At 36.5% G+C, this 21,352-nt stretch overlaps 1 protein-coding gene across 5 annotated transcripts in view; it reads left to right on the top strand.

Moving 5' to 3' along the window:
• Positions 1-21,352, top strand: part of ITPR2 (inositol 1,4,5-trisphosphate receptor type 2) — a 438,931-nt gene that overhangs the window by 157,408 nt on the left and 260,171 nt on the right. For all 5 annotated transcript variants that reach the window (XM_081060952.1, XM_081060953.1, XM_081060954.1 and 2 more), the window contains 5 exons: positions 12,479-12,672; positions 15,390-15,519; positions 17,592-17,649; positions 19,070-19,235; positions 20,361-20,534. In XM_081060952.1, the coding sequence (XP_080917078.1) occupies positions 12,479-12,672; positions 15,390-15,519; positions 17,592-17,649; positions 19,070-19,235; positions 20,361-20,534 (722 nt within the window). The remainder of the gene's footprint in view (positions 1-12,478; positions 12,673-15,389; positions 15,520-17,591; positions 17,650-19,069; positions 19,236-20,360; positions 20,535-21,352) is intronic.

Raw genomic sequence — 21,352 nt, 5'->3', positions numbered from 1 at the left:
GTCACCAGCGAATCTCTTTTGTTGGCATATATGTTTTAATATTGAAAATGGGAAATTACTGAGAAAAAAAAATCAATGGAGAATTCCATTTACTTTTAGGATTTCCTTTCCTTTGAGGTTTCAGGTTTGGAGCTGAAGTGCCTTTGCTCTTAGACCAGAAGGTACAGGTAATCATGACAGCCTGAAATTATCCTCTTGCCCTTAAAGGATTTGAGCTGCACTGGGTGACCTACAGCCCTGGTTGGGCCCAACCCAGGGTAGGGAAGAGGTGAGGACGGTGGGTATATGTATGTCCAGGAGTGCCCTGTGCCCCAGCAGATGTGGGGAAGAGTAAAAGCATGCTAACTCTCCATCTATTGGCAAAGAACCAGCTGCTTCTTCAACTTAACATGCATTTATTTATTTATTTATTTATTTATTTATTTATTTATTTATTTGCTTTGGCAGGGACTTTACATGATCCACCTTGAAATGTTTTTTCTGGCAGCATAATTGCTATTAAAAAGGAGAAAGGAAATTGAGATGGGAGGAGGAGCAGAAACATTTTTTAATATTGTTATATGGGTGGGAAAGGAGGAAAATATTTGCAGGCAAAAAATCTTCCAGAAAATAGTTTCTTCCCTTATAAAATAAGGAGGTGAGTCTAGTATGATCTTTACAGTCTCTTTCAGTTTAAAACTGATTCTTGGAAGTTGAATATATAAATGCTCATTCACTCACTGAATGGCGTTCTTTTTAATGTGCACTGCAAACACATTTCTTTTAACAAATACCCATGAAGCATATCTCCTGATTAATAGCTGTGATTGCTCTTTGTAAAGATACCAGCTAGAATGCCTTGAAACCAAAAGCCTTAGTTCACTTAAAATATCAAGTGTGTCATTAAAAAAAAAGCAAGCAACAAGTACGCAAGCAAGAAAGGACTTCCCAGGTGCCAGGTGAGACTCTGGGGAGGTGTATGTGGAGAAGGGTGATGAGTAGAGTAGAAACAAAGTTTAATACACTGACAATAAACAAAGGGCAAGGAGGTACAAAGTAGCTTAAATTTAAGGACTCTGAAATGTTCCTTCATCTCCTTTTAATTTTTCATCTGACTGAGTTTTTTCCAGGTCCCTATAAAGTATTTAAGTGTGCAGTAGAATTTGCAGTGCTCAAAAGTGTTAGCAAGGTTTACTTGCAGGGGAAAGATACCACAATTACCATTTATCATTTGAAAATCCCTTTTATTGATTTCTGGACTTAGTTTTTCCCAACACCATTCTAGCTCTCAGGGTTCTCCTTTAGATGGCCTTCTTCTTCTATCTGCTCTCCCTCATCTCTGCTTTCAGTGATGCCCTCACACCTGCCTACTTCCCAAATGCTGTTCCCTTTTCCCTATACCTTCTTTCTGTTCAAATCATGTGCTTTCAGTAAAGGAAGCTTTAGACTCAAAGAAAAGGCAGGTTCATGTGTGCAATCCTATCCGCAGTGATAGGTTTTCTTTTCTCCCTTCTATGTGTGTACAGTAGTCCCCACTTATTCATTGTGGATATGTTCCAAGATCCCCAACGGATGGTCTAAAACCATGGATAGTATCAGACCCTGTATATACTATGTTTTTTCCTATATATACGTACCTTTTCACCTAAAGGAAGCACTTTACAGCTTCTCTTTGGCATATCTGAATCGCCAACATCATTACTCTTGACCCTGGGGCCATTGTAAAATTAAATAAGAGTTACTTGAACACGTGCCCTTCAGTACTTCAACAGTTGGTCTGAAAACCAAGATGGCTACAGCATTGAGATCCTGGAAAAAGGGATGATTCTCAGCTTGGGAGAGACATGGAGAGACGCTGAGGGATGGCAAGAAATTTCATCATGTTACTTAGAATAATGTGCAATTTCAAACTTATGAATTGTTTATTTCTGGAATTTTCCACTTAATATTTTTGGACCACATCGACCTCAGTTGACGGTGGGTAATTGAAACCATGGCAAGCAAAATTGTGGATAAGGGGGTACGGGTGTACTCTCTCAGGGGAGCATGTTACATAATGCCTGAGGTCCTTCCACTGATTTTTAAATAATAACGGTGACAATAATCTCCCAGCCGCTCTAGAATTACTTCCTGCAGGTTGTATTCTCCAGGAAGCAGACACTGAGATGGAGATTAGCATGAAGGAGGTTTACTAGGGAGAGCTCCTAGGATCGACACTAGTGGAATGGGAGTGAAAGAAGCAGGATTGGGCAAATGGAGAAACTGGGCTGTGATGCAGTCTTTGTGGAAACCTCTGGGAAGTCTCAAGTGGGGATGTCCTTCCAGAGTTGTCTCCCATTGGAGTGAGGGAGCTTTGACACTATGCCCGCGTGGGCTGCTTAGGGATGGCTGTGTGGCCTTCCTTACGGCAGTTCTGTTCAGACTCAACCAGTCCCCATCGAGGCCTGACATTTGAGGGCTGTCCTCCAAGTGGCACTTGCAACAACTGAGGCAATAGTCCTTCATTCCTGAAAGGGAATCTGGGCAGGGCACAGTACCCATCACAGGTATCTTCCAGAAAAATACCATGACTGAAAAAACTGTAGGTCAAGGTTAAGATCTCATAGGAAGTAGAGATTAGGGAGAAAAATAAAATGACTTGAAAACATTGAAAATCATAACAAAGTTCTCTATATGAAAAAAATTCTAAAATCGACCAACTTCCAAATGTCCCAGAATCACTGTCATCAGAAACCCACTTTACGCAGGAAGGCTTTTCTGGAATGCTCTTCTTCAGATGTTAAGGAAGCTGGGACCTTCTGACTTGAATCTGGTTCTCCCACCAGCTTTGTGATATGCTGACTGCACCTCTAAGTCCTTTCTGTCTTAATGTATAATATCTTTTACACTTTTTTCTTCTTCTTAAACTTTGATAAGTTTTAGAAAAAGTGCCTGTGTCAGGTTTTCTCTTAGTTACCAATGGTCCTAAAAGAACTTTCTCCCATCTCCTTTTCTGGGCTTAATTTTCTCTATATACGAGTATACGCCTATCAAGAGGGTCTGAAACACATGCTGTATACTAGCTCATGTTCCTTTTTAAAATCAAATGCATACATAAAAATAGGTAGAGAATAACTATGTAGTATTTCTACTTTCTACTGAGTTTGTACCATGTGCCAGGCCAACCATTTGGCAAAGTATTACTATATATGGGTATCTATGATTTATATTCAACACCTAGCACACTTCTAGATCTTTTGCACATTTTTTATCTATAAGCTTTACTACATTCCAGCAAGTTAGTTGTTATGGTCACTATTTTGCCCAGGAAATAGGCTCTTAGGTTAAATACTTTGCTGAAGACCATACAGCTTGTAGCTTGCTGAGCCAAATTCCGAATTCACATTTTTCATTTTTCTTTTTTCTTCCCTTCTTTAAAAAAAAAAATCCTACAGACCTACAGTTGATGTTCTTTCTGCTATTATCATGCTGCTTTCTATACAGATGACTTTCTGCAGGGACTGTTTTCTAGTTTTTCCAAGTTGCCCAAGAAAGTTTCGTGTAAAACAGTAAGCATGTACTTACTAAAGACTTTTGATTTAACTTGAAATCATTTTATAGGTCAGGTAAAATTTAAAAAATTTTAAAGCGAGAATCACCCCTTCAGGAGTGGTTGTCTGGCTCCTCTCAGAAACAAAGTTTCATTTCAATGGCAAGTCTTAAAAGTCTTACCACTTGACTATCTCTTGAAGCTCTTCATTCCTGCAGTACAATTTCTGACTGGTCCCCTCATCTGTTTTTGGCTCTTTTTCCACAGTCCGATGTGATCCTTCCAAATCACATACTCTACCTCTTTTACTAGCTCTCACCATCTCTAGAAATAAATAACCCGGTTCCTTAAGTTGGTGCCCAGCGGTCTTCCTAATTTGAGTTAGATGTCTCTAGCTCTTTCTGCTGTTTCCCCAGTAATGCTGAACGATATTACCCTAGACACCTTTCTGCATGCTACTTCTGTATCTTATACAGATTTCTGTAACTCACTTATCATTAGCACGAATATATGTAAGTGATATGCCTTATATAGTTATGCATGCATTTGAAGGACCAAAATATTTAGAGACCCTAACATTCCAAATATATATTTGTGTATTTCTTTTGTTAATTTTGTGATTATGTTTATGTCTGTTTTGCCTAGTAGATTTGCAAAAGGCTCCATGACTCTTAGAATTACTACCTTAATAATTCCATAATAAAGATTTAAATTTATTGATTGAGAGAAGCAAAATGGGGAGAAAAACTATGAAGACAGATTTTTTTTCTGGTTCTATAGCTAACTTGTCTAGTAAAACCATGCCTAGCATACTATTATATATACTTGGCTTTCAAAAGTATCTTAATGAGTAAAATGCATTTTAAGAATGTATATAAGTTATGTTTTACATAAATATGTATGTACTTGAATAATTCAGATATTTTCTAGACACTGACTTTCCAAATATATGATTATTTTTCTTTATTTGTGTATGAACCCCTTAGTTTGGCTTTCCAAACTTTCAGTGATTTGGAGATAACGTGACAAATGCCAGTTCATATTAAAATACTTCCTGTTATTTTGTTCCTGCAATTTTATTTTAACAAACTTAGTGATTAATATGATACCTTTTCAGTGATCTCTGATGCATCATCTTAACCGAGTAATATGGTTCAGCTGTTCTCTTTTTAACTTTGTAGGTTACATTTTAGAAGGACTTCATGGATGTGATGCACACATAATTGACATACTGTACTAAGTCACAAAGAGACTATAACTTCCTTGTAGTTCAGAGGGTACTCACATGCAGTTTTATAGTATATAAAATTATTTTTGTCATACCTTGTAATTTGTGTCAGTAGAGGCAGAAGATTCTAATTTTAGGTTTGTCTGGGTTTCTGTGGGAGGTGTCAGAAACAACAGCATCATCAGGTAGTATTTTGGGTTTTGGTTTTTCCTGAAGGTATCAGCCACACAGAGGGTGAAGTTTAGTGTAGAATTTATTCTTATTCTTTAAGCTAGAAATTGACTCTGAAACCTCTGGAGTTACCTAGGAGTGCTATGAATGATTCCTGGCACTCAGGAAGAGCTGCTGATACTACCAAATTGAGTTAGTAAGACAAAATCAATCCCTAGGGATGACTTCGCAAAAAGTGAGAATGACTAACGAGGACCATGTCCTCAACTTCTCTCTACTCCACTTGTTTCCTCTAATGATAAATAACTTTTGAGCCTCAGACTCTGATGCCTCAAGGTGTTAATACACTGGGACAGGTTCCCTAGTTCTCTCAGCTTCTGGTCAAGAGAGCCCACCAGAGATCTCCAATAAGGTACACTGTTGGAATCCCAACATAGGTTTATAGAAGGTTAGCATATGAAAGGATTGTAGAAATCATCTACCCAATATATGAACTTCAGATCTTCATATAACACCCATTACAAATGGTTATCTAGTCAATAAATTTAAATATATGCTAACACCTGAATCACCAAGGTTTTATTGCTGCAAAAGGTCTTTGTTATTTTTAACAGCTCCAATTAGTAGTTCTCTTTTGTTAGGTTACCTGAAATATACCTCCCTCTGACTTCCAACAAGCAGCCTTACTTTTGTTCCCTGGAGCCACACTGACATCTAACATGACTTCCACACGTCAGTTCTTTTAATGTGTGAAAATGGCGAGCTTGTTAGCTGAGTGTCTCCTCCACTTTGTGTAGTCATCTGCAGTTCCTTTAACAGATCCTCTTATGATGCAAATATCATTGATCACTGATTTGACCAGCACAGAGGCACGGATGGTTATTTTCTCACTCAATCCAAATGCTTTACCCAATTTTGTAATGCAGCCTAGGTGAAAATGAGTATTTTTGGCAATGACAATGTAGTATTGATTCCTACTGAACTTGAACACAACTAAGTTCTAATTTGTCCTCCGTTACATCACATTCCTTCACCATATACTTAGTTGGTTTTATTTAAACCTAAGTGCAGGGCATTTTATATTTTGATTTTACCTTGTATTTAACCCATTAGTTTTCAACCTATTGATGTACTTTTGGGATTTGATGGATCAATCACTGTAGTAGTCATCCTTCCTTGTTTCCTGTTATATCTGCATTTGAGAAACATGCTACTTCACCTGTCACTGACAAAAATATTTATCTGGTTGAGGCAACAACAGAGCAGCAAGGAACTAGAGGCCCTTCTGTACTTTATAATGATCGATTTCCTTGTAGTCTTTGGCTGTAATCATTGAACTCAAATCATATTTATGAAACTGTGCATTATTGAGCATATGTACTTCTAAAGATTTTGTAATGTAAAGGGGATTAACTAGGAATGGAAATGCTCGATATCTGGATGACATGTGGTTTATATGGGTAAATGCCTTTCCTTGTCAAAACTGCTGAAACTTTTCATTAAAGATCTGTGCATTTCATTGTAGTTAAATTATGTCTCAATTATAAAATTCATTTACTATGCAAATTCATTTATTGCTCGGATTTGTAACTGTTAAGAACTAAAGATCAGTTTTGCAAGTTAAAATCTTGAGGTTTGGAATATTGCAATGACTTTGTCAGTATTTGACAGTGATGAAATCCAAAATAAGATGTAGAACTCAACCACTGTTTTGTGTGAATTGCTTTTTCAATTCATCCTTTGAATAACATTTCTTTAGGGTGTAGGATGGGAAATAATTTTCTTCTAAGCAGTCTACTTGATATTCAGAAAAAGATGGATAATAACGTTACTGTATTTTAGTAACATGTTTTCAGTAGGTTTTGCTTTGTTCTGTTTCCAAGCTCTAGGGAAGTTGGAATCTTTAAATGGACTATCCACACAAGGTATTCAATGAGTGTTTACTTAGAATGAAGAAAATTAAGTGTCATATTATCTACTTTGTCCATTGTCTACTCTTTATAAACCACTCCTCTGAAGGACTCTTTCTTTTAGAGGCAATGTTGTGTTATTCATGCCATAGTGTAAGAGCTTATGAGCTCTGCTTATATGAGGGAACCACATGTTCATTTGGAAAGTGGTGACCCTGTAACGGAACATACTGAAATTGAAAAGGGTTGTTTTTCAGAGGTGTAGTGAGAGTATAGTGAGAGTACACAGATGTTCTCCACTTTTCATTTTGAAATGATACCCTATTAATTCTATGGTACTTTTTATTCTTAATGACTTTTTTTGCACATATTTTATAATTTTATTCTCACAAGAAATTGGAACATATTTTATTAGGATTAAGATTCTGAACATTGGATGATGCAGTACTTTGAGAAAGATTTCTCTAATCTAAAACCTTTAGTCTATTCAAATCCAGGTCAAAACTGTACCTCTTCAGTGAAGCTGCTTTTCACTTTCCTTATCTTAAGATAATTTTCCCAATTAAAAAAAACAATTTCCTAAGCAATTTTGTATGCTGCCTGTGCTATGCTGTTACTGTCTCATCTGCTTTGTATTTCCTTAATTTCTTTTTGGGGAATATTTTAGGTTTTCTTTTTAGTCATATCGTAAATTCTTGTATTTCTCTTATGTCCTTCCACCCCCAATGTTTCTAGTACAGAGCCCGATGAACTCTGGCTACTTAACAGTTTCTGAACAAGGACTGTCCTTAAAATTAAATGGTGTCATATAAACAAAATGTCATGAGTATGTGTGGCCCATTACATAATAATAACTGGTTGGACACGGTCACTAGAGAATAATGTGTGCAGATGTGTTATATGATTAATGTAATTCCATATTTTCAGTATATAGTTTTAATTAGAATACTCTCTTTGTGCGTTTGGTAGGCTTTCTGAGTTCTAGTATAAAATCTTTGGAAACGTGTAAGGTGATGGTCTATTAGGAAAGCACCATGGTTTGTGGAAGATGCCCACTGGCATCTGTTGACCTGAATCTGACTCAGGCTTTGTCACTTTCTGGCTGTTCAAAGTGGGATGGGTTCCCCCAACCCTCTGCCCTGCTGTTAATGCTATATATGATCTAGCAAAGCATATGGGACGTGATATGCCCTTGAGAAAGGCAGATTCCATGAATTCCCTTATTTCAAGTGTTATCTGTTTTATTTTTTTCTTTTTAATGAATAAGTTTTAAAGTGACATGAGATTATATATTCTTTTGAATAAATTTAGAAAATTTTAGGAAAGTATAAAGGAAAGCAAGCAAAAACTCATCTTGAGGAAAAACAGAGCACCTTTAATGTAATGATATCCAATTTTTTATACAAGGCTTATAAAGAAGTCATTCTCATTTTTAACAATCCATTTGCTACTCCAATCCTTTTTATTTGTGCTTTAACCTAACAAACATTTATTGAACGGCTACAGTGTGTCAGGCAGTATTACAGGGGTTGGAGATAGAGCACTAAACCAGGTAGCTTTCTTCATGGAGCTTATGTTCTTTTTCTGGGGGAGGCTACAACAAACCCATACACAAATATAAAATATGATATGTGATAGTGATAATACTATGACTGAAATGTAAAGCAAGTGCATGGATGCAGAGCGATTGCAATCCTTTAAGGAGGGTGGCCAGAAAAAGTCTGAGGAGATGACAGTGTACCAGAAATCAGAAAGGATTGAGAGAGCAAGCCAGGTGACCATCTGGGTAAGAGAACTCCAGGCAAAGGAATAGCAAGTTCCCTCCAGGCCCAGCCCCTGGAGTAAAACCCTGATGTGGACTGGATATCTCGCTTGCTAAAATCCTGTGATCTAACTTTGAGCTAGGAGTGCTGCTTATCTATTGTCTTCTTAGGGTTAAATCTTGATCTTCCATTTAATTCAGGTGGATACCATGTTACATATTACACGGCTTAGCTTAAGTAAGGCTTTTATCTTGTGCTGATGATTTTGTTTTCTTTGCATACAGAAACGTCCTTCTATAACCCTGACCCTTAACCACTGGGAGGAAGCACTGCTCTAGAGAATGTTTGAAATTGAAAACTGCTCTAGTTCTGGAATGCAGGCATTTCCCAGCAAGTAGAGGTTTATAAGGAGCTGCTGAGCAAGGATGGGAAGTAGGAAGACTTCTAGAATATCTTTATGGTTTAACGTCAGTTTCACATGAATTATTATAACAGCAGATGCATTTATTCAAATCCATCTGTAAAAATATGTTTCAGGGAAATAAGAATGGTTTTTGGAGTATTCATTTTTTGGCTTCCATTACTATAAAACACTGAGCTGACTTTAGTAGTCACAGAACAAGTACATTACTGTGAGCAATTATTAACAGAATTCTTCTAAACAGATATGTCTATTATCTCTTATAAATGCTCAGATGGTGGTCTGTTTATATGAAATGTAAGCAACTGGAAAATTCAAATTATCATTTTTATTCATCTGTGCTCATCGGAGAAAAGTATTTCTAATAGAAAGAGATAACAGATAAAGGTGATTTTAAATAAAACAAGACATCAATGGGCTTAAGGTATTAATAAATTTAAATCAAGTAAGGTTCTGTTAAATCTCTTACATCTTCTATAAATCCATATAACTGTTAATGATTGTTGGATCCAGTAGTGATCACCAACAATAAAATGACTTTTGAACAGAGAAAAATTAAATTATGGTTAGTACAGCTTTAATGTTATGTGAATTCCTTATTGCTTCCCGCGTCTATGAAATTGGTAATGGAAACGTGGCTCAGTGGAATCATTTAGAGACAAAGCAATGTATTCTCAATCCATCCCCAGTCACTATTTCTAGTATGCATTTACTATACCTGTCTTATTTTTGGGATTTTCTCATGAGCGGGTTTGGATTAGTTAAAATATCTGTATAATTCTGTAATGAAAAAACTTGAAAATTCCGTCTGCTTTTGTTTCTAAGCAATTCCTTCCTTCTTATTTTACTTAACAAAGATGACTCCCATTTTTTTCCAACTATCTCAATACACTGTATAGATAATCTAAATTTGGGCTTCTGGGTTAATGTAAATGACATAGAAAAGCTGAATTTCTAGGGTTTAATGTGTCCTGAAGATTTATATTATAATATGGTAGTCCTCTCACTAGAAACTTTTTAGTAGTTAACTAATTATGGTTGAGAAGTGGTAAGGTTTCTTCTTTTGCAATGTTGAGGAATGATCACCTCTGACTTCGCTGTCTAGAACTAGGAATGATTCTGTGGAAAATTGGACATCAGAGTCTTTGCATGTCTTTGATTGATGTGGCGTTTGACTTATGTTTTTCAAGCTGCAGTAGTTCACAATTTAAGTACTCACCACTACCACGCAACTCCAGAAAATATAGCATCTTTTAACTTGAGACCTCTGAGTTGGCCATACATGGAGATGTTAGGAGAGTTTTGTGGCAACCATGTTCCACAGGCATCTAAGGATGCGGTACAACTGGAATGAACCCTCCCATTTCATTGACAACATGTGTTACATATTATTATATGGCTCTGGCCTCTAGGTTTTAATTTTTTGGTGACAGGATCTATATTTGAGGAAAAGAATTGTCTGGGCTAACTTTCTGTGTAATAATCATTTGGATTTAATGATTATTTTCCATGCAAATCTAAATAAGATGCAGACACTGTGGGTGCCAAGGATTTCTGTGTGAATCAGGGGTAAGAATAACAAAGGGGCCTGTTCTCTGTTCGTGGTGAGAAAGCATCTCTTGGAAGCGAACACATATACATACTCAAATGAAGACTCTGATAAACGCATTGGTTGAACATTGATGACCCTTAAACCATTACCACCGACCAGATGTGTATCCAGGCCGTCCATTTGGCAATGAGTGGGGGGTATTGAGAAATACTCAATTTTTATGTTTGTTTGAGAACCACAGACAAGAAAGCATTCTGCCTCAAGGTTATCTGATAAAAAATGGGGCTGTCTAAAATCCTTTGTCTCAACCTTACCCTAACTTGGAGATTACCTTCCATATATTTATTTTCTTGCCCCGAGCCCCGCTCCCCTTTTCTTGGCTTATGCAAGCAGCACTGTAATAAAAGGTCTCAGACTCTCAGAATGAAAACCCAAGTTAATTTCTGTCTGGAAGATGCCAGTCTAGAAAAAAATGTTATTTCATTGCCTACTCAAAAATGTGCTATTTTAGCACTACTCTCTTTTATATATACTAATGTTCTGTATGGATAAGATAATTAATTTTAAAAGGTACTTTACTTTTCACAATGTCCAAATAGTGGTGGTTACCAGTGGCTGGACTGTAATGTGGTCTATCGAGATTCTTTTGAGTCATCTTTTGAAGATTTTCCTTTTCTTTATTTGTTTGCCTTTCGATCCTGTAGGTATTCCACAGTGTATATTCTTCACTTAGAGCTGCAAGTTTTATCCCATCGCATCTTATTTCCATTTCCCTTTATCTTGGTTTCACCCCGAAACACTTAGGGAAAGGAAAATTCTTGGCCAGATTCTTAGGCCTTTGCTTGAGGCAAAGCTCCACGAACACCCATGAAGCAAAGACCACTGTTCTGAAAGGAACATAGACAATTGTTGTTTGGAATCCCTGTTGCTTGTTGTAGGAATTTGGAAGTGAGAAACAACAGTTGGGCTGGAGAATGCAAATTGTAGCAGTGTCAGGAGGATTCTTTCCTATAGTTACTTGTGGTGAGTGTAAGGAATGATTGCATATGCAGTTTTATTGGAGGACAAATGAATGAGAAGCCAAATTCAGAAGAAGATGCAGAGGGGGTGTGATCCCTCATTGAAAATGATTATGTTTGTCCCTAATTTGTTTCTGTAATTACCTCAAACATAATTGCCTGTTTTTGGATTTTGAGTGATGATTTTCTATTCAAATTGGATGAAGGAATGTGAAGTATATTGGCTAATACATGCTTCTTCCCCAGATGAGACTTTCTTTTTCTTAAAATGAAGTTGGAACAATCTTCCTCCATAAGATCTTTTTATAAGCAGTATGAAAACAAAGCTAAAAAGTCCTTGGTTCAAGGGTGGGATTAGGGCACTCATCACCATTTAAATGATTTCATGTAATCTTTGTATCTTCACAACTCACTTGATCATAGACATTAATGACCTTTCTTCCACATTATTGTGGAGACTACTAGTGTGATAGTTGGGAGGACTTACTATGTTCTAGAAGGATCTGATTTGGAAGTCCTTTGAGTTTTCAACAGTCCACTCTTGGTGCATCATTTCAAAGCATTTGCTGAGAAAAGTAAACTTTCAGTTTTAAAATTTATCATTTTGAAAGGTGTCTGCAATGTCTTTTTTAAATTATTATTTATGTATTTATTAAATGTATTTGAGGTTGTATTGGTTAGTAAAATTCTGCAGGTTTCACGTGTACAATTCTATAATACATCCTCTAGATATCTGCAGTATCGTAACTTCATCCGCCAGGAAAGAGCCAGAGCAGTGCTGATGGTGCCTTTTTCTATCCTTAATACCTTCCCTGTCACATATTCAGTCTGCCGGTGACCACCTGGATATTACAGTTGTTTCTCCAGGTGTTGTGTGTGTTGACTTAGGGATGTTTCTCGTGCCAGGAAACAATGTCATGAGAACCATCCATGGGGTGGGAGAGATGATGACCCAGATGGTGCTCAGTAGAGGCTCCATCTTCCCCATGAGTGTGCCTGATGTTCAGCCCAGCATCCACCCCAGCAAGCAAGGGAGCCCTGTCGAGCCTGAGGACGTGACCGTGATGGACACCAAGCTGAAGATTATTGAAATCTTACAGGTACGTGGCATAGCGAAAGCTAAGTGACAAATACCAAATCGTATTTATTAGTTTAACTTCTTAAACTTTTTGCTCTAAATCGCCGTGTAAATATTCTGAAGTGCTGTTGACAATTGAGGAGTGCTTTGAGGTTGACAAGACCTCTTTTACATGTATTTTCTTGTTTACTTTGACCTTCATTGAAGAAGGATTTCAGAACTGGCAAAGTTAATGATTGAGTTCCAACCTTTTTTCTATTTTTAATTCAAATGGACATACGATTCCATGTATTTAGATTTATCATTGTAGCATGAAACTCAAATTTTTATTATTAACAAAATTGTTAATACTTGGTTTTAATTAGTTTTAGTATTTCATACAAGTGACTATCTCTCTTTATATTTTTGTTTCCAAGAGGTTAGGAATAATATATATATATATATATATATATATATATATATATATATATATATATATATATATGTATGTATGTATATATGTACATATATCGTATATATATGTGTATATGTACATATATCGTATATATATAAAAAATTTATACATATATATAATATGTATAAATTAACCTAGTCTAATATGTAGCTCTATGAATTTGAATTTAAAAGAGGTAAATTATTATTTCACGTCCACTGGTTTAGTGAATAAATTTTCCATTACTCTACTATGAATTCTTAGCATTTAAAAAAAATTGAAAAGTCGTTTTTTGATACTTAAATTATATATACAGCATTTATTCCAGATTTGGAGAATGGAGCCTGGAGTTTCCAAGGCTGTATTAAGATTCTGGATACAGGTTACTGTTTTACATCATAATTTAAAGTAGACTGAGCTACCAGAAGTGGGTTAGCAGTCCAGGAAGGGCCTGCACATTTGTATGTAAAATAATTAGCTTTATAATCATAAAAGGTTTTACAGTTCCTCCAGGAATTCCAAAGCCTGAATCCTGAGAAATATTGGCAGGCCTCCCAACATTTTTCATGACCCTGAAAATCCCATAGTCTTCCTGTTCTTAAACTGAGAGAGGTGCTGATGCCCTAGCCTGTGGACCTAATGAGCTCGCAGTTTAACATCATCCTGCTCATGGGACAACTTCTAAACTATGTGGCGTCATTTTAGTCCACAGTTACAGAAGAAGCAGCATTTAACAAATAACGTCTAATAGCTAAAAACTGATGAGATGGAGAGACTATGGCAGGGGAGCTTAGGGCTGACTCATTTTTGCTGCTTCCTTGGGGCTCTGTGCATTTCCTGTTTAACCTCTGTTCCCACTCATATCCTTGGAACCTTTTTTTGTGCCTTGGTACCTTCCTCAGCACCTGGCTTAACAATGTTTGTTGAACTTAACACAGCTGACATGGAGCATGTTTACTTCCCATAAGGAGCATAAAGAGGGGAGAGAGATTGAGCTTCAACTTTGGACCTATAGGTGTGAATCAGATGCTGGGTGAACAGAAAGGAGAAAAAAATGGAATTGGACTGGGGAACCAAAGAAAGCTTCATTAAAAAGGGGATTTAAACTAGACCTTGGAGGTATCTCAGAAGCTGGTTAGTATTGTGTGAAGGAGAAAAATATTCAAGATACAACGTGGACACTGTGAACAAATGTGAGGAGGCAAGAGAGAAACTGCAAGCATTCCGTCATGTGCTGTTGGACAGAGAAGTGTGAGAGAGAGAAGGAGAGAACGGGGGCAGGAAGAGGAAAAGAGGGAGGAGTGTGATAAAAGAGTGCCATAGTGAGAGAGAAGGGTAGATGGTAGCACAAAACACCAAGTTTTGTAAAGCTCGCGTGACCACTGTTTACTGTCTAAATGAGACTTGTGAGAGTGTAGGGGGTACTGATAATTTTGCTGGGGAAAAGGTTATCTCAGGGCCTCGCCTAGGCACACTGTGGGCGGGGGAGGTAACCCGGGGTGAAACTACTTCTCTATTGTTTCCCTTCTGGACTCAGAAATCTATAGTACATACTGTTTCCTTCTCTGATCGCCACTGTATACCGTACCACATGATTTAGCCCTTGATACTTTCCTAATTATGGGAACAATGCTGTATTTTGTTTTCCCAACTCCACCATTGGCTTCTTGAAAGCAGTGGGCTTCAACTGTTTGCATTCTTCATCGTGCCGAGCCCAGACAGGAACCGGGTTGACATTTCCTTCCTGTAAATGCATCGTTAAGGAGAAGAAGGACAACAGCACAAACCCAAGGAAAAACAAGCATGAATGAGGCGCAGCCTTGGTATGTGAGGGAGCTGTTACTTCAGCCGCCCTTTCGTAGCCTGGGTCTGGCACTGACTGTGGTATAGCCAGCATCTACACTACTGTAGCTGAAATTTCAGCCTTCCTGTGCATGAATGAGGACCAGAGCTCCAGCATTCTCCTCCCAGAGCCAATAGACACTCTGCAAAGTTCTGTGAAATTATATCATTACCTCTCCATCTAGGCCCATAGGATACGTCTACCTGGAATATTTAGAGAGTAATCATAGAAAGTCAAGTTTTCCTTCTTTCCAAACCTGTTTTTGGATTTTACTGACAGTGATTAATGGAAACATGTCACTTGTTTTTAGTCTTACAGCTGATGGACATGTATACAACTGAAGTGTTAAGTGTTTATCAATAAATGTTGATAGTTATGTTGTTCTTGGTGTCGTGTAATGAATTATATTTCTAAACACTATGCTAATGAAAGAAAATTGTATTGTTTTTAATATTTCTTGTAGTTCATCCTGAGCGTCAGACTAGATTATCGGATCTCATATATGCTGTCAATATATAAGAAGGAATTCGGAGAGAACAACGAGAATGCTGAATCATCTGCAAATGGCTCTCCAGATACATTACTACCATCAGGTATCTCCTCTGTGACAGCATTTATTCTTTGAATTTTGTTTTCCTGAGAAACTTTAAAGTACCTTTCATATTAGAAAACACAGTGATATTTCTATGAAACAAAAATGTGAAAATATTCTCCACCAATGACATGAAGGGACTGAAACAAAATGTTAAATAACTTTCCTAGATTGGTGGGGGAGGATCATTGGGGTTATTTGGTGCTAAGTCCTTTGGATACAATTTCTTTTATACCCTTCAGAACTCTGTGAGGTGGAGGTACTATTTATCGTGCCATTTTATAGATTAGAAAAACCAAGATTGGAGGGGTTAAGTTACTTGCTAAGTTCATGAAAGTAGTGGAGCAGGGATTCCCTCTGGAGTCTCTTCCAACTTCAGAGTCTGAATCTTTTCTGCATTATGCTATTTGGTGAAAATCCAAGGGGAATTTTTTTTTTTTTTTGGCCTGGATCAAAGAGCAATGTGAAATAAGCCATTGAGAGGAAAGGTGTTTTGTAGGAAGCCATTGCCCAGCTCTTGAATAAAGACATGACATTTCCCAAAGGCCTAAACATGTAAATGTGGCTGTTGGTTTTCGTGTGTGTGTGTGTGTGTATGTGTGTGTGTTGTTCTTTTTACTTTACATGGTTGTAAACGAGTAAGAACACCAACTATCTCTGAGTGTAACAGCATAATGATGAAAGAGCATAAAAATGTAAAAATTCTGTGATGACAGAAAGTCATCACAGAATTTATGAAATCTGAGAAATATTAACTTACCATTCTTCTGGATAGACCAGGACAGTCACGGCAGGCTGGGCACTATGTTGAATGAAAGATTTAGCCAGTTAACAGAATTCTTTTTCTGGGGGTAGGATTTGTACACAGTTAGGAAACTCTTCTAACCACAACCACTGTGCCAGCGTCAGGACCCCTCCTCTTCTTTTGTCCGTCAACCAATTTGACAGGAATGATTCAGGGATTTTTAAGTATGTAGGTAAAATAAATGCTAGGCCAAATGTCCCCCTAACCTACGCCTTAATGCCTCCAAAAGGCAGTGTGCCTCTACAGAGTTAAGCTTGCCTAAGTGGGAAGTCACTTCTGGCAGATTTGCAACAGTGTTGTTTTCATGCTTCCCAGAAGTGTAGAACCCCAAAGGGCTATTTCCAGGAACGATATGGCAGCACCAGAAAGTCTTGCTGGCAGTTGCATTGACAGTAGCATTTAAAAATTATTGGCTCTCAGAAGGCAGACTTCTGGAAACAGGAGCTCTAAGTGTCAGTAAAGTATAGGAGGGAAAGTCTAGGGGCACCCCCCAAAAACCAGTTCTCTGTTTTAGCTGATCTCTTGCATTGGTTATATCTGTAAGAGAGCGCTTTCTGGGGAGAGTTATTTTTCTCTTTTTATATCTTGCCCTGTTTTCTTTCTATGCTTTGGATCTGAGAAATAAATTGTCTACTTATCATTTAAACATGATGTCTTAATATAGATATCTGTGAAATGTTAATGGTGGGACTGGATGAGGAATCAGGACTGGTTACAAACACACACACACACACACACACGCACACACACACACACACACACACACACAATTTTTAAGCACCATGTCCCACAAGGAGGAGGAATGGAATTTGAGAAGCTTAGGTAAAAAGACCATGTTGTTTTGAACTATCACATAGTGACAAAATTCATTATGGGTATATTTTGAATCTTCAGAAAACATTATGCTTCCATGTCATAACCCATTTAAATTATATGTATGTGTATACGTGTGTGTGTGTGTGTGTGTGTGTGTGTATAGTTGATGCATATCTGTATATATACATACAACTTTGTAAATGGTGGTTTCTGATCTTTTTAAGTATGTTTGACTATAGCAATATATATTTTAAAATGTAACATTCAGTTTAAAATATTGAAATCTAAGGTGGAACTATTAATATACTGTGACTTTTTAAACTCTTAATTGACTTTTGGCAGAAATTAAGAAAATGAGACAAAATAGTTTTAAGTACACTAATGTTAATATACATATTGTGACTCCTAATTACAAAAAGATAAAGAAGAGATTTTGCCATTTATCTTTGCAGCTATTGTTCCTGATATAGATGAGATTGCAGCTCAGGCAGAAACTATGTTTGCTGGAAGGTATAGTAACATTTGTGTATCTTTATCTTGTGATTAGGTTTATTTAGAACTTTATTGATGCTTCATTATTGTTCACCTACCTATATCTATTTAATACTAGATCCTTTATTGTTGCCAACATAATTTCTGCCAGAAATGAAGCTGCTAATTTACTGCAGAAGAGAAAGCATAGCTTTTCTTTAGGTCAGGTTAAAGATAAAGACGAGAAATGAGATCAGTGTAGAGAACTTTTCCATGAATTCTTTGCTTTTCTTTCCTCAAATAATGACAGCACACGAATGTCCTTTAACTCCCCTGGTAAAAATATTGCTGCATCTGGCAAAACATTTCTTCCCTGAATCTGAGAAATTTGAGGCAAGAATGTCACTTCTTTCAACATCATCATTAACTTTATATGTGAGAAAGATTATTTTCTGCCAATTGGAAATATCCATGATTAAAGAAAATGAAATGCGTCTGACATGACTGCCCTCCTTTGTGATCAAGGGCCCTGCCATTTATTGTTTTTTAGTGTGTCTGTCTTTTTCATAAATGAAACTAATAGTAGTCAAAAAGAAAAGTGAAAAAAGGAAAATGTCTAAGCTACAAATTATTAAGCTCTAGCATTTATTACAAATTTTCCATGAGAACCTAAGCAAGTTTATGTATTATACTAAGGCTTTTGTTGCATTTTCTTTGGTTAGAAAGACAAACAAAAATGAAGAATCAAAGGAACCAAAAAGGATTTTATCTCTAGTGAACATTGGTTTACTTTGTTTTTATACTGTTTTGCCAGTTTTTGTTGTTATTGTTGTGTTTTCCTATTAAACGGTTTCATTATTCCTGGGAAGAGAGAATAAACCAGTATATGACTTTCACCTTAAAATAAGTGGACCTTTAATCCAGTGCAGTCTTGCTCAGAATCCAAATCTAAGAGACGCACAGAGCTGTTCTGGTGATGGTGGTGTGTGTGCACCTGGGCTCTGCCCCAGCCCTCCCCACTTCTCATGGAGAGGTTTCTACAGCTCTGAGGAAAATCAGTCCTTGGTGCACATCCAGCCTGGGATGTCTTCTCAAGAAACGCTTTCGGATTGGTTCAGGTTCCTCTCTGTTTTCTGTGTCTAGGTGACCAACTCATACCAGTTTGCTTGGTACTTTCCCAGCGCAAGCACTTGAAAGTTCCCCATCCTGGAAATCTCCATCTTGAAAATACTGGGACAGTTGATCACACCTGCTTTCATGGGCAAACACAAACTTTTCTTTGTGCTTTGTTTCTTCATCAGTTACAGGAGGGAAAAAAAACAGTAAAAATGTCTTCAGTTTTACTTCCCAATTTTGGGGGAAATTGATACAACTGTGAGAACGTATACATAATTTTAACTACTTAGGAGTAGATTTTATGCAACTATAAGTTGTTTTAGAATTATTTTTGGTTTTATAGAAAAGAAAAAAATCCAGTACAGCTTGATGATGAAGGAGGGAGGACATTTTTACGGGTCCTCATTCATCTGATCATGCATGACTACCCTCCTTTGCTGTCAGGAGCCCTGCAGCTTCTGTTCAAGCACTTCAGCCAGAGAGCGGAAGTTTTACAGGCATTTAAACAGGTAAGATGGAGTACCCTCAATGGTTCAATAGCAGAAGCTCCTAAAATATTGTTTATAACATCTAACCTGACTTCATGGTTGCAGAGTTAATGAGACTGTGCAGCTTTTCCTGGGGAGCCTTTCTATTTTTAAAGATAGATACGGCCTGTCATAAGCCAAGATATGATCTACTTCAGAAAGAGTTCCCCACAAGTGATTTTCAGTTAATATCTTTAATGTAAATGACAAGATTTAGGAAGGCACGGGTGGATAATACCGTATTAAGAATTTTGTTGCCATTGCCATTATTTTGACCTCAAGTTTACTTACAAATTTGGGTATTTTAGCAGTTGCTAACTAAATGTTTTTTGTGATTGAAAAATGTTTGCACCCAGAAGAAAGGGACTATTATGGATCTAATCTTTTTCTTTGTCGTCTTTGAATTTGAGGCTATTAATGAATAATACTGAAGTACTTACATGTGTTTCATTAATGCTTGTTTTATTTAATAGAGCCTTGATCTTCATTAGGAAGTTTTACAAGAATATGTTAAAATATGAAATAAAAGAGTAATTATATAGATATATAATTATGCATACATATTTTGTATGTCTTATAATACATACATATTATGATAAAATAAAAGTTGATATCATGAGGTTTAGACTATACCAGTATTTTCTTCCACTTATTTTTATGTTTCTACCTCTTTTAAAACAGAGTCTCAGAAAAATTAACTTTAGCATTGAAATTAGAGTTAGGTTATTTTTTATTTTGAATAATTCTTTAGCACTTTGAAAAGCTTTGCTAGGGCTTACTATATATATGTATATATATACATATATACATATATACATATGTATATGTATATATATATATGTGTGTGTATATATATATATATATATATATATATATATATATATATATATATAATTCTTCCTATGAATACATGTGAATGTATTGGGTACAGTTCACAGATACTTCCAGGTAAGTTTTCATGGTCAATATATATCTAAAATATACATAAATACAGATATTAAACTTCGCTTGAAAGACAAATATGTTAAAAGACTTGGCATTTTAGACATAAATGAAATAGGAATGAAGAAAGTCGATAAGTAAAGGTTGAAATTATTCTTCTTCCAGGTGCAATTGCTGGTGTCCAATCAAGACGTAGACAATTACAAGCAAATAAAGGCAGATCTCGACCAGCTTCGACTAACTGTGGAGAAATCTGAGTTATGGGTTGAGAAGAGCAGCAGCTATGAGAATGGAGAAATGGGGGAAAATCAAGTAAAAGGTGGTGAAGAACCAATTGAGGTTTGTTTTCAGTATCTATTTTGAAATAATTCAGGCAATATCTTTTAAATCATATGCCCTACAGTCAAAATTGTTTATAAAGAAAAATTTTGTTCTGAGTAACAGAGCATAAAATTTTCATTTGCCAAGTCAATTAACTCCATAAACCTGTACCTAGGCTAATTCTTGTCAATTGCTACCACTTCTTACCTCATCTGCTTACTTTTTCACTCTTTCTCTTTTCCACTAAATCCTGGAATCAGGGCAATATGAGGGAATGAGATGGAGTAAAAGAAATGGATCCTAAACCTAGACCTGTAGAAAGAGGTGAATTTTTGTTGTCACCATTCACTGTAGCTGTTTATTGCAATCTGTAAATCATTCCTTTCATTGTTATATATCCTTATAGCATATGAAAAAATATTTAAATGGAAGGGAAGTATGCTTCATTGCCAACATGAAAATACCAAAAATCTGTGTCTGAGATAAAAAACAGTAAGCTGATGATCATAAGTCTTCTGTATTGTAGTTTTCAGTGGATTAACTAGTTGCTGTTTTCGCATTTCACTAAATACCCAATAACCATTACATGTTTTTTAAAGCACTGTTTTAATGGTAATGCTTAGATAAGCAGACCAATGCCAATGTCATAACTGCTAGTATATTAAGTTCCTTAAATGCCTGTCTAGTGTTTTATTTAGTTATTTTTTAATCTGCAGGAATTTAAACTATTTAAATGGGTTCCCTAACCCCACTTTTCTGTTTGTTAAAATAAACCAAAATCTATTGTAGTGAAGGGTGATGACAGACTGCACAATAGAGTCACCAAAATGCAGAGA

This window comes from Rhinolophus hipposideros (genome assembly GCF_964194185.1).
Source record: "Rhinolophus hipposideros genome assembly, chromosome: 9".
Classification (NCBI taxonomy): domain Eukaryota; kingdom Metazoa; phylum Chordata; class Mammalia; order Chiroptera; family Rhinolophidae; genus Rhinolophus; species Rhinolophus hipposideros.
Note: the sequence above shows the minus strand (reverse complement) of the source record. Positions and strands in the feature narration are given on the sequence as shown.